The following is a 12,468-nucleotide window of genomic DNA, read 5'->3' as shown; positions in this document are numbered from 1 at the left end:
ACAATCAAAGTTTGTTGGACAGAGGTTTTACAGCAAATGTTATATGCTTAATACACATCTGTAGCAAAAAAGTATCATAAGACTAACAAAACTTGAAAGATTACAGTATAGACCATCCTCGTGATTTTTTTTGTTGACGACAACGTAAGGTAAAAGATGGTTTCACAATTCAATCTGTTATTGTTTATGAAAACAGAACGGACCTCAGACACCAACACAGATATCGAGATGACAGATGGTGAGACGTACTACACCCTGGTGCGAGCTACCAACGCCCTGGGCCTGGCTGTCACGGTCCGATCTGATGGAATCACAGTCAAGCTGGACCCCTTGATACCTGGCCAGGTCTATGATGGCCTCCTAGTGGGCTTTGATCTGACTTACCAGAAGGAGACTGATACTATTTCGGCAAGCTGGAAGGGTTTTGGAGGGGGGAGACAACACCTGCATGTTGAGCATACAGGTATGTGTTGACACAACCGGATAGCATTCTGGAGCAATACTTTTACTCACAGGTAAATATTCAAAAGAGCTCTACAGCATCGTTGTTAATACAAAAACTAATTATGTTAACCCTAAAGGGGCCGGGGGCGGAATCCGCCCCCCCCCCCACCCCTCAACATTTTCCGTGATAGCTTCTAAAAAAAAATTTTTTCGCGACCCGAGCTGTTATGACTTTTTAGCCTTGAGCTTAGCGCATCTTTTGATACCAAAAACCATAAAAATCGGACCACGGGTTGTCGCGTAGCGAAAAATTTTCCGGCGCTACGCGCCGTGAAAACTGAATTTTTGCATATACGTCGTGTACACAGAGCAGAATTGCCATTCGTACATATGAATAATTAATTAGCCATAATTCCAAAACCCTTTGACCTATAGTCATGAAATTTCTTGGGTATGTTTAGGAAGAGCTGCTCTATGCATGTGCCGAGTTTCAAAATTTTTCGTCAATCGATGGCCCAGATCTTAGGGGGGGGGCGGAATCCGCCCCCCCCCCCCCCCCCCCCCCCCGGCTGAGAGATGGTCAAAATAACCCGGCCCCTTTAGGGTAAACACTGAATATTAAGAGTAATTAGCTATAAGAATCCTGAAATTCTCAAGTACCCTTTACAGGTCAGACGTTTGATTGAAACGGGCTCAGTACGATGGACTGACATTCCATCCAAGAAGTAGTGACTTGGCTCAGGCCAATTAATGCTTGTTTTATGTAGTGAATATATGTATCCACCTTTAATCTCTGCGCTGAATTTTCATTTAGGAAATGCTGAAGTCATCAAAGACCAACTCACAGAACAGACTGTGGATTACTACGAGGCGGCGGTCGGAACTGACCGTCGTTACCCTAAGACCAGGGACAACGTAGTGCCCTTCACCTACGTCGGTCAGAACACCACCGTCACTTTCACTGACCTCAACCTTTTGGCATTGGACGCGATATATTATGTGACGGTAAGGGCACACAGTGCTAGCTTTTCCACAGCTGAGGTGACATCAACAGGGATCAATGTTGGTATGGACAGCACAGTACATGGTAGGTTTCTTCATATTGCGTCGACTATTATTTTTCTTTCCGATATCTTTCAAAATTTGAGGCGTTGAGCCTTTTCAATAAATGTCAGCAAGTTACACGCATTATATCTTAAGTCAGTGTAATAAATACTTCAGTGCAGGTTCCATTAACTGTTATTTTCTTTCTCTTCGAAGAAAACACTCAGACTAAATTAAACAAAAATTTCATCAGTACCTTGTTCAAGAAAAGAGAACCCACAACAAGTTGTTAAATTGTTGCCATTGTCTTACATATTGCAAAACCGTTCGTTTTGTTTTTTTCTAAATACGCAACCTGAGGACTTTGTTAAATAAAAAAATGTTTAAAGGGCCTTTGGTTTAAAAATCTTTTCGAATGATAATTGAACTTGTATATTCAAACTGTGTTATGGTTGTCAATTGATATCAATATACATTAAGATTTTGTATTTTATTCTCATCGTTATTCTGTTTTAAGATTCACTTGTGCAATTTGAAAAAGGTATTAACTTAATGGAGTGAACATATGTATTTATATTTACTCGGTTCATGTTGAAATGAATGTAAATACTAATACATTTATTTGATATGTAATTCTCTGTTGCACTGACAAGGATCCGAAGTAGGAGTGCCCAAGTTCTTAAACTCTTTGTCCGAGGTGCAACTCGTGTGGGATGAATTTCAATCCACTCTGCCCATCCTGCTGTATTACGTTGGTGTGGGTGAATCTTCACCTTCCTCCGTCCAACCCGAAGATATCGATTGCCGGGATATCTTGTTGGGGACGAGGCAGGCACTGGCGACATTCAGCGAGAGAGAAATGAGTTTTGTCGGCAAGGACACGTATGTGGACGTCAAGGGACTGAATCTCACGCATGAGGGATCCTACTTTGTGACTGTTGTCGGTGAGTGATATCTATTAATTGTGCATTAAAGTACAAGTTATGCCTGCAGTTCAATAGACAGTGTTAACATATTTTTTTCCTCTGTGTCTTATAGGAATGAACGAAGGAGGACAGTGTAACTCCTCAACGAGTTACTTCTCTGTTGATATCACTCCACCCGTTAAGGGTAGGCTGCGTGTTGGACCGTTCTATGACATGGTAAATTAGTAGTTTAGTGTAACTAATCTACCAGTAAAGTCGATGTTGACATCAGTGTATAATGTATGGTGCTTATTCACTAGTTATGTTTTCTGATAATATCGCTCCACCCATTCAGACAAGGATGTGTATAGGCCCTGCCTATGACGCGGCAGGAGCAATCAGAACATTGAAACTTCTAAAACAACTTGCCAAAAATTACACCTGTCACGGAGGTTTGGCTGTACATCGGATCATTCTGTCACGTTATGTGATAATAACAGAATAGTGAAACTCCTCTGTCAGCTATTTCTCTCACTGCCGCTGATAACAGTATCTGGCTGTGCTGCATCTTTTCTTTAATGGTTATCAGAGTCATTAAAGCAGTGCAAATCATCATATATTTGTAATCTGTATATTTTTTAACTCATTTAATACACGTCTAGCCTGTTGCATACACTGACAGTGCCGAGTCAGTCTCTGTGGTGTGGGAGGATTTCAGGGATGATGAGAGTGGGATCAAGTCGTTCAACTTACGCATCGTGCAAGCTGCATCGTGTCGTGTCCGAGATGACAACAATCTGAGAGCGGTACAAAACCAGGACTGGCTGGCACTCGGCCCAGATACGTGGGAATTCACATTCGTGGACTTGAACTTAGAGGTGTGCTAGTTTACACTCTTCATTTTAATGCTTGCGGTAACAATTAACATTATGTTAATTTATGTTCTTACTAAAATAGCTTCGTTAGGATGCATTTTTTTAACAAATTTATCTGCTTATTGATCAGTTAATTATGTCTCGGTAGCTAGTTTGAATCGACCTTTGCAAGTCTAAACCTAACCACAAAGGGTGTGCTCCAAGAAGTTATTTTCTAGTGTGAAAATATTATCTTGTTTTCTCTCCTCAGAAAAACCATCCCTACTTTGTCCAGCTTTTAGCGGTTAACCATGCAGGAGATAACATGCAGTCCCTGGTGGGGCCCATCTTCGTCGACTCATCAGAGCCGACAGCAGGACTGGTGGTTGATGGCGTGGACTTCAAGATGGATGTTACAGACATTGGAGACCGCAGCCAAGTACAAGGTAAATGAAGAATATTACTCAGTTTGTGTACCGTTGTGGTAGCTAGATTCATAAGGAGGCAGTACCTACGTGTAATACCCCCATCATCGAAGTTTTAGTACACAGCTTCATTTCATTTCTGCAGGCACAATCCTACACCTGCCAAACCCAGTGGGCCCACCTTGTCCAATGAGAGACATTCCCTTCACTGACCCAAAATGGTCAGCGATGGACTTCAAGGGACTCTGGAACATGAACAGGGAGAAGTGGGACCTGGAGTACCAGTCACAGCAGGTAGGCTGTCAAGCTTTGTGGTTTAGTGAAACGTTTTCGCCACACCAATCCTTAAAATTTTCAAAGTTATATTCTTATTTTCTTCTTTTGCTGTAAATCCATAGGTGTTTACATCCGATGAAAGTTTGACACTGAAATTGGAGCGAGACACAAGGGGACCCCGTATGCTGTCTGGAGCCTGCGTCACCAATGCACAAATTGTCAGGGGCTCGGAATATGAGGTCAGTGTAGTGATCAGCTCGGAACTATTTTCTGTTGTGTCATTGGACAGTGTTTTGTCTTATACACACATTAGAAAATGCGTAGCTGTGGTCCAGATTTGAGTATATTCCACTACAAATTGCTCACCACATGTCATCTAAGTGCCTCCATTTAAATGCTCACTGATAAGTAAGCTGGTTTCCCGGCTATTTTAAAACGTTTACAATTCAAATTCAGTAAAGAAGAATTTCATGGGCATTTGGTAAAAATCAGTTTGTCTTTAATCGTTTATTTTCAGGTTGTGATTGTTTAAGCACTTCAATTATTGCCAAGAAAGTTAGTTAAGTGAGAGGTTAAGCATTTTGCTTTGGCCGTCAAGCACGATTCGGTGCATCTGTTCTGATGATATCGGACTAAGCTGTAGGCATATTGAAATCCGAGAAAGTGCGAGAGAAAAAGAAAAAAATATGTTCAAATTCATCCCTGTGAATCTCAGGAGGGCCCGTGTAAGTGAATTAATGTTATTACATGAGACATTTATGAAATAAGAGACGGGTTTGTTTTCAATACAGAATTAATTTTGGCCACGCCAACTTAAATACTCCTTAACGAATTTGTGTGCTCATGGTTTTAATTTATCGAAATAAAATTGAAATTAGTCAATCAAGGGCGTAAGTAGATACTTATGTTTGTGTGTAGTAAATATATTAACCGGATGAATATCAACATAATTGAACCGTGAACGTTTTTGCATAGCGGAGATTACGTACAGTACCACGGGAATGCTCAGCGTCCTCAACAGTTCATACTTTGATTCAATTAACTGGTTGAGTTTGAAAACAAATTTACTATGTAAGGCCAAAAAATAAGTCGGTCTCTGGTCAGCGCGCGCGTCGATTTTAATCATGCGCGTCGATCTTTTGTTTTTCAAAAATGTTCCGCGGCTGCTCCAACAGCGCCCTCTATTTCCGCACCTCCTCATTTTTTTTTAACAAAGAGCACCAAGGAATGGGAAATTGCACCAAGGCAAATGATCGAAAGCACCAAGGCAAATTATGGAGGACACCAATGTACATGAGGACACCAAAAAAGCAAAATAGACCCACCTTGTCTGTACAATCCAAGCTTGAAAAAAAAAGCAAAAAAAAAAAAAAAAAAGCCGCGTGGCCGCGTCAATTCCGGAACTTTGGTCTGACCAGAGACCGAATATTTTTTTTTTGGCCTAATCTTATTTAATTTCTTCGACATATGAATTATATACTATCATTATTTCAGTTTAACATTTTGTGTTTTATATTACTTCAATACTTAATTAGAGTATGTCATGTGCACGATTTAGTCATATACACAACGGATATAGTGCAGCTGCCAAACACACCTTACTGTTTTTACCATTGTAGTTTGACTTGATAGCTGCACAATCTGACATGCACAGCGTGACCAGCATCCTATTCTGGGATGGTCCAGATGGCACGATTGGGGAGTTCAACTTTGATGGACGGGAGAACTGGCAAGAAGGGATCTGCCAGTGCTGTTATCAACAGCCCTTTCATCAAGTAAGTCAATAAGCTGTGTATACGATATCGTCCTTGTTTGTATTTAGTTATTTTATTTATTTTTTTATTTTATTTCTTTCTGGTAACAAAACAAAGGATTCCTCAAAAGTGCCCTAGGCACTGTAGCTGGAAAGCCTGACGAAACCTATAGAGAGGAGACAATGAGAAGAAATTACAGTTTTAGAGATGGGAGGTAAAGCCCAGAATAATATTCTGGGGAAAACCCACGGAATCAGGTAGGGACTGAAAACCCAATCCACATATTGGCCCAGACGGGATTCGATCCCGGGTCACATGCGGTGGAAGGCGGGGAAAGTGCCGCTACGCCAACCTGAATGCTGGTATGGTCCTGTGATGACATTTTTTTTGCAAGATATTTTGTAACAAGCGATGAAAATTCAGTGGTTGATCTGACATGTCCAAACACATGTCCTTTGGAAATTAAGATCTTATTTATGTTAATCGGACAATTGTATAAATGTTTTATAAACCAGTTAAGCGGAGCATACTTACTTTCTGTTCTATTTGTGTGTACGGGTTTATGAGACATCGGGATCGCACCATTTCGGGCAAAACATTCAAACACGCTAGCAGTTTTATTTGCAAACAAGAATCATTGGATGCTTTATGTCAATCTCAGCTGATCAGTACGTTAGAATTATATATGTCTGACAGGTGATACCCACTGCATGCTAATCTGTGCGTAGCCCCAGATGTAACCTTCTTTTACAAGGGAGGACTAGAACCATGCGATGCGCAATATGAATCAAAGATTCCTCCAAGCACTTTACAACAGTAAAATGAAAATCAGCCTAATGCGCTTAATCTCGTCTGTGTTGCCAGCTGTAGCTGTATATTTGTTCATAAATGCGTGGACAACATTACATTCACTGTGTGGACTTCCAAACAAAAGATGTCCACATAAACCAGTTTTCAGATACGTTGTGTAGACTTGCCTACGCCCACCCTCGCATACTCATGTTTACGTTACATACCTAGTGTGGACATTCCTTTGTTTTCGTGTAGTAAAGAAAAACCTGTACAAAAAAAAAATCATTTTTCTTAAACTCTGAAAACTCGTTCAACCCAATTTTTTTCTATGATTCCCTTGAATGTTTCTCTTCATTTTGCGACGAATAAACCTAACCCAAAATGCCTCTAAACCTGTTTTCCAGATAGGGGGAAACCTTGCGTGTGTATGTGTGTGTGTTTTACTTGTTTAATGCATTTTATGAAATCAATTGGAGAAACAAATGTCGAGTATTTTTTTTTGATTTTGAATTTTCAATTTCATATCTGTTATAATTCTGGTGAGTATTCGTGTAAATATGCCAATGGAATTTCCTCTTTGCTGGGATAATATAGTGTTCGTTCTGTTGTATTGTATTTTAATGTATTGTAAGTGCACAGCAGCTTAGGACTTCAGGCATTTTTGTAATGCAGTGTGAGAAAAACTTTCAATGTCAGATTGCAACAGAGTATTTTAATTGTGGCTTGTTCGTGACCAGGACACTTTATATATTAATAAATAAATATTATCGATATTTGTTGCTTTTTTACTGTAATAGAAACTGTCTACAAGAAACTCCTGCTGACACTTCAATTTTTATGACATTACATCCAAAAACCTGATTTGTCTTACAGTCCATGTGCCCTCAGTGTGACTGTCTGAACTTCCTGGGGATATCTGATTCAGTTGACAACTCAACATCTGGGAACACAACCTCTATGCGACCTTTAACCACATCCGGTGAGTTCATCATGGCCACCGACAATTCTAGAGAGGCTGAAGTAACCAACGAAAATGGCGCTTCAGTGATGACTACGTCTTCCAGTCCTTGGACCATCAGGAAGGTTGATGAAAACGGGGACAGTGTTCCCGATGATGAGAGTGGGAGATGGATATCTCAAAGAGCTTGCGGCTTCCAACTCTATCCAAGTAAGACAGTCTTCTCAACAAGCATTTTAACAAGTATGCTTTACTGGTAGAGATGGTTTGATACAACTCTGTTTCTGTTACCACCAAACCGTGTCACTTTATTGTCATTTAAAAATCCCCCTTTATATGTGAGGAGAGAATGGGAGTTTTCTGGTTAATCATACTTTGGAGTTCATCCTTGAGCATCGAAAGACTGCATCACGAGCGACAAAGGTTATCATTTAATATCGGAGAAAGTTATTTTTCCCAGCTACCTGGTCTCATTACCCTATACAATTTCTGATTATTTCAGAGTAGTTCTATTTTTCTGCTCTTTTTTCCCTTATTCCGAGCTTGTTTGTGCACGCTCTCTGTATCTCTGGGAGGACCACATGAGGTACTGCCTCACTTTGGAGAAGAAGTGTCTCCTTCGTGGACATGCTGAAATGGGACATACTGTTGGAGTGTCATGGCCGAGCGGTTAAGAGCACCGGACTCGAGCTCTGCTGGTGTTTCTGATCAGCAGAGTGTAGGTTCGAGTACCGGTCTCGACGGCTAGGCCACCGCTGAGGACCTTCACTCATGCATGCTGGACTAGGTCATCTGGACCAACATCATTGGGCGGGCTCGAGCTGCCATATGTTCTCGACTTGATTGATTGACTGATTGATTGATTGATTATGTATCAGTTCTTTGGCCTTTTTAAAACCTTAAAAACATCTAGTGATTGGTATCTTTTTTGTTGGGCACAACTTTTATAATAGTGTATGATGTGTTCAGAACGCCAAGATGATTTGAACGTGTTGTCTTTTCTAGATGGCGGAGCGTCTCAAGCTGTTTTGTGGTGTCGCTACCTTGATGATGCTTGGCCTGTGACGTCACAACCTGTCGACCTAGATTTTGATCCATCAGTAGAGGAGCGACATTACTCCATCCACTTCAAAGTCATGCCATTTGATGCAGATGAGGTATACTTTTTATCGTTGTATTCAGGAAAATTCTAAAGGGTTATCTTCTATTTATGTTGCTGATATTCATAATACTGCAGTTTCCATTGTTTACATCTGATTCCGCTGCTGATATCACCACCGTTGTTGTCAATGCTTTTCGTTTTGTCTAAATCTGGTCAGTGACATAAATTCCATCGTAAGGTTTAGAATCAGAGAGATGTTAAAGTTCAAGTTTGCATCAAGTTTCTAAGGCCTCAGTTGCCCATTGGTTACAGGTTCCTATTTAATGTGGTCTATGCCTTGAAATTGTGTGAACAAAGTCGAGTTTTCCATCACACTCCTTGAAATTGTTGTGTTGTACTAGGATGAATGGTCCTTTGAAGTTTACGTTGACGGTAAGCTACTCTCCTCGCTTACTGGCATACCAGTCCTGTCCTCATCCACGAAGCTTATCCTCCACGTCTTTAATCGAGACAGCTACGTCGCCGAGCTACAAGACCCCTTCAATCCTCCGTCTGTCACCGCAACACTCACAAATTTGAGGTTCGTGAAACTAAACTCCTTGGTTTGAAATTGCTGTACTATAGCATGTTAAGTTTTGAACCGGTTGACCACATCTTGCGTCTTTTTGGTTTAATTCAATAGTTGTATTTTAGCATGCGTTACTGTATCATTCATTTGTAAGCTCTGTCACTCTGTTCTGATATAGGATGCCACCTGATCAAGGTAATTTGTGTCGTTACGGGGCACCATTTAGAGCAGGAACCAGTCCTGTCTCACGCTATTTTGCCGGAATTGGATCAGTAGCAGGAGCAACCGATGTTGTAGCATTCAAGGAGGTAAGCTGAATCTTATCATCAAAAATAGATTCCGTGTTTCTGAAAACTTGTATACGCTGTATGGACTTGTTAATTTGTCTTTTGCTTCCTTAAATAAGCAATGTTAAACACTTTAGATTACAAATATTACATGACTAATATTATAAGCCAACCAGAGGTTGTCCCGTCATCGTAATGAGCATGCAGTATTTAATGCTGAGTGTGTTTGTCCTTTCTGTCAGAAATTCGCTTTTGGAATCAAAAATTCAACCAAAAAAAGGGATACTTTTTAGCAAAATCGAGCTGACACTCCAGCTACTTCCTCCATCTGGAACATCGACGTCTGCATGGCAACACAATGACTATTAGTGGGTTAGGCTAAGGCTAAAGGATTACACAAACATAAATATTTCATTTTCTTACTAACATGAAATTTTGAACAGGTTAGGGACCGTTCTCATGCGGAACCCATCAGTCTGTTTGGTCTTGGTTACATTCTTTTCTCAATTCCAATACCCTTAACACTAGCCAAGTTTGAAGTCAGAACATATTGTTTATGATAACGAGCGCCCTCTAACGTCCAAAGAGGTCCAGCCCTAGCTCCATCCCCCCCCCCTTGATTTAGCAGGACCAGGCCGGCCAGTGGGCGATCTAAAAAAAATTGTGGACAACTATTTCTATTTGGGTCCACCCTTGGTGCCCTCCCATGAAATGTGAATAATCTCTTTATTACTGGACTGGACTCAAAGTTCTTTGAGGAATTCTTCCATTGGGAATTTTTTAACAAAAGAAGACCAGAAAATATTTAAAGTCAGGCCAAGCGTTATATATCCTGCAATCTATAATCAATTCTTTGAGCATTGTACCCCTCCCCACCCTCTCTTTTCTCCCTCTTTCCCCTCAACAGATTGCCCGGCCTTGCGTCCCATGCATCAATCTCTGCGATCGGTACCAGTGCGAGCCTACGTGTACCCTTGACGCTGTTCCCATCACGTTCACAATCACCAACCTGACTCTGCCAAGACTCGAGCTCTTAAATGTAATGCTTGACAATGACACTAATGCAACAACACCATCCTCTCAGGAAGATAAGGGATCGCTTCCATTCTTTTTGACAGGTGAGATATTAGTTTGATTACAACACTGGATATCAACTTGGATTTAGCTATGAAAGAATTTCCCTTGCAACATTTTGTTTTTGATTAAACCTACTATACAAGCAGTGTCTAATCACATTGGCAAAGTTGCCATTTCAACGTTTGTGTAATATCTGGGATTCAGGCCTCGCATGCTATCTCAAAATTGATACCTGAGCAATTGTAAATTGAGTTGGTATACACGCACGGATTCGAGGAGTAGGGTAAGCGGAACATAACAAAACCCAAGTTGATTTTCAAAGACATGTTGTAGTTGACACGCTCCTATTTGAAATACTGCATTTTGTTTAGCAGCAGCACATTTTGTACAAACATTGTCAACGAATACCTTATTATGTGGAGATGGCCACAATGAAAGATTTTTGCCGGATATAGTGAAAACAAAAAAAATACCTTTCAAGCCTTTTCCTGACTACATCTCCCATCTCCTATGATAACCTGTTTAGCTTCAGTCGCACAAGAACAACTATTGACTCAAAGCTTGACCATCTAATAGTAGAAATTTCCTAAAGGACCAATCAAAGGATATAAGGCTGTGTATAAATCTCTGAACACTAATGGAATAACAAAAACAAATTCATTATTATAACCAGCCAGGTACTTATGTGACCAATTAAATGTTTTAACAGTGGTACCTTTTACAACCGGAAATTTACGACAATCTTGCATTATTTGTAACAAAAAAAAATGTTGCCACTTTCGTCATTAAAACAGCGCATTGTCGCTGATTTCTCCATTATTCCTTGAGCTAAAAGTTTTGCATTTAATTTGTGTCTGGTGCATTTTCGTCACAGTGAAATCTTTCCTGGGTAACGGGAAAACCGTAGTAGCATCCTCAAACGGGTTCTACATTGACGACACACCGGCACAGCTAGATTTGTTTTTCTACGTAGACGTCAATGTTAACCAATACCAGCCGACATCATTTCAGTCCTCAAACTCTACCATCGGTGTATTGTGGCGCTTCATTGATATGGAAAGCTTGGTCAAGGTAGCAGCGTTATTAAAATTGTATTGATCCATACTTAGCGTTCGATTGAAAGTCCTACTAAGTGTTTATGTTTTTATGATTTCCTTTTTAATATATCAATTAAAATTGATTTATGCAAACCATATCAATACACAGATCTTAGTCAAAGGTTTGAAATATCGAGAAGTAATACTTTAAATATGTATCCATTCTAAATGTGTGATGCAATTAATCGTGTGAAAAGAACATAGCTGCTGGTCAGACTTATATATTTATAGCACACTCGGAAGGGTAGAGTGAGAGCACCTTGTTTTTGTATGCGCATCAGTTCAAAAAACTGCCATTGTTGTTTCTCACAGACCTGAGCATGTCCTTGCCGAAGTCAGACCTTTTGCATGGAGAACACAGCAACAATCTTTATCTGAAATTATATTCCCTAGGAGCATTTCTGGGCAATAGGAACATCTAGAGGGGCAACAGACCTCCAAGACTTTGTCAACGTTGGGTTGAATCAGACAGCCACCAACAGCGATCTGATAGGATTACTCCACCACAACACTACATACTATGTGACTCTGAAAGCTATCAATGGAGCAGGCTTGGAAACCATGGTACAATGTGATGGTAGGTAGAGATAGACTGATATATAGACAGACAAACAGACAACATGACAGTGATCTGACAGGATTACTGCATCACAACACCACATACTATGCGACTCTGAAGGCTATCAGTGGAGCAGGCTTGGAAGCCGTAGTAGAATGGGATGGTAGGTAGAGATAGACTGACATGCAGACCAACAAACAGGCAACATATTCAGTGATCTGACAGGATGACTGCGTCACAACACTACATACTATGTGACTCTGAAAGCTATCAGTGGAGCAGGCTTGGAAGCCGTAGTAGAATGGGATGGTAGGTGCAGATAGACT

The 12,468-nt window shown here is 40.5% G+C and overlaps 1 protein-coding gene across 1 annotated transcript in view; it reads left to right on the top strand.

Moving 5' to 3' along the window:
- LOC119724011 overlaps positions 1 to 12,468 on the top strand; it is a 106,519-nt gene that overhangs the window by 71,638 nt on the left and 22,413 nt on the right. The window contains 16 exon segments of the mRNA XM_038194932.1: positions 197 to 463; positions 1,259 to 1,531; positions 2,142 to 2,432; positions 2,527 to 2,630; positions 3,056 to 3,271; positions 3,519 to 3,693; positions 3,818 to 3,966; positions 4,071 to 4,187; positions 5,568 to 5,723; positions 7,368 to 7,662; positions 8,458 to 8,609; positions 8,956 to 9,134; positions 9,301 to 9,430; positions 10,317 to 10,527; positions 11,361 to 11,557; positions 11,977 to 12,160. Coding sequence (XP_038050860.1) covers positions 197 to 463; positions 1,259 to 1,531; positions 2,142 to 2,432; positions 2,527 to 2,630; positions 3,056 to 3,271; positions 3,519 to 3,693; positions 3,818 to 3,966; positions 4,071 to 4,187; positions 5,568 to 5,723; positions 7,368 to 7,662; positions 8,458 to 8,609; positions 8,956 to 9,134; positions 9,301 to 9,430; positions 10,317 to 10,527; positions 11,361 to 11,557; positions 11,977 to 12,160 — 3,096 coding nt within the window.

The sequence above is a fragment of the Patiria miniata genome, unplaced genomic scaffold, assembly GCF_015706575.1.
Source record: "Patiria miniata isolate m_02_andy unplaced genomic scaffold, ASM1570657v1 HiC_scaffold_17, whole genome shotgun sequence".
Classification (NCBI taxonomy): domain Eukaryota; kingdom Metazoa; phylum Echinodermata; class Asteroidea; order Valvatida; family Asterinidae; genus Patiria; species Patiria miniata.
The sequence above is the reverse complement of the archived record's forward strand: the minus strand, read 5'-3'. Positions and strand labels throughout refer to the sequence as shown.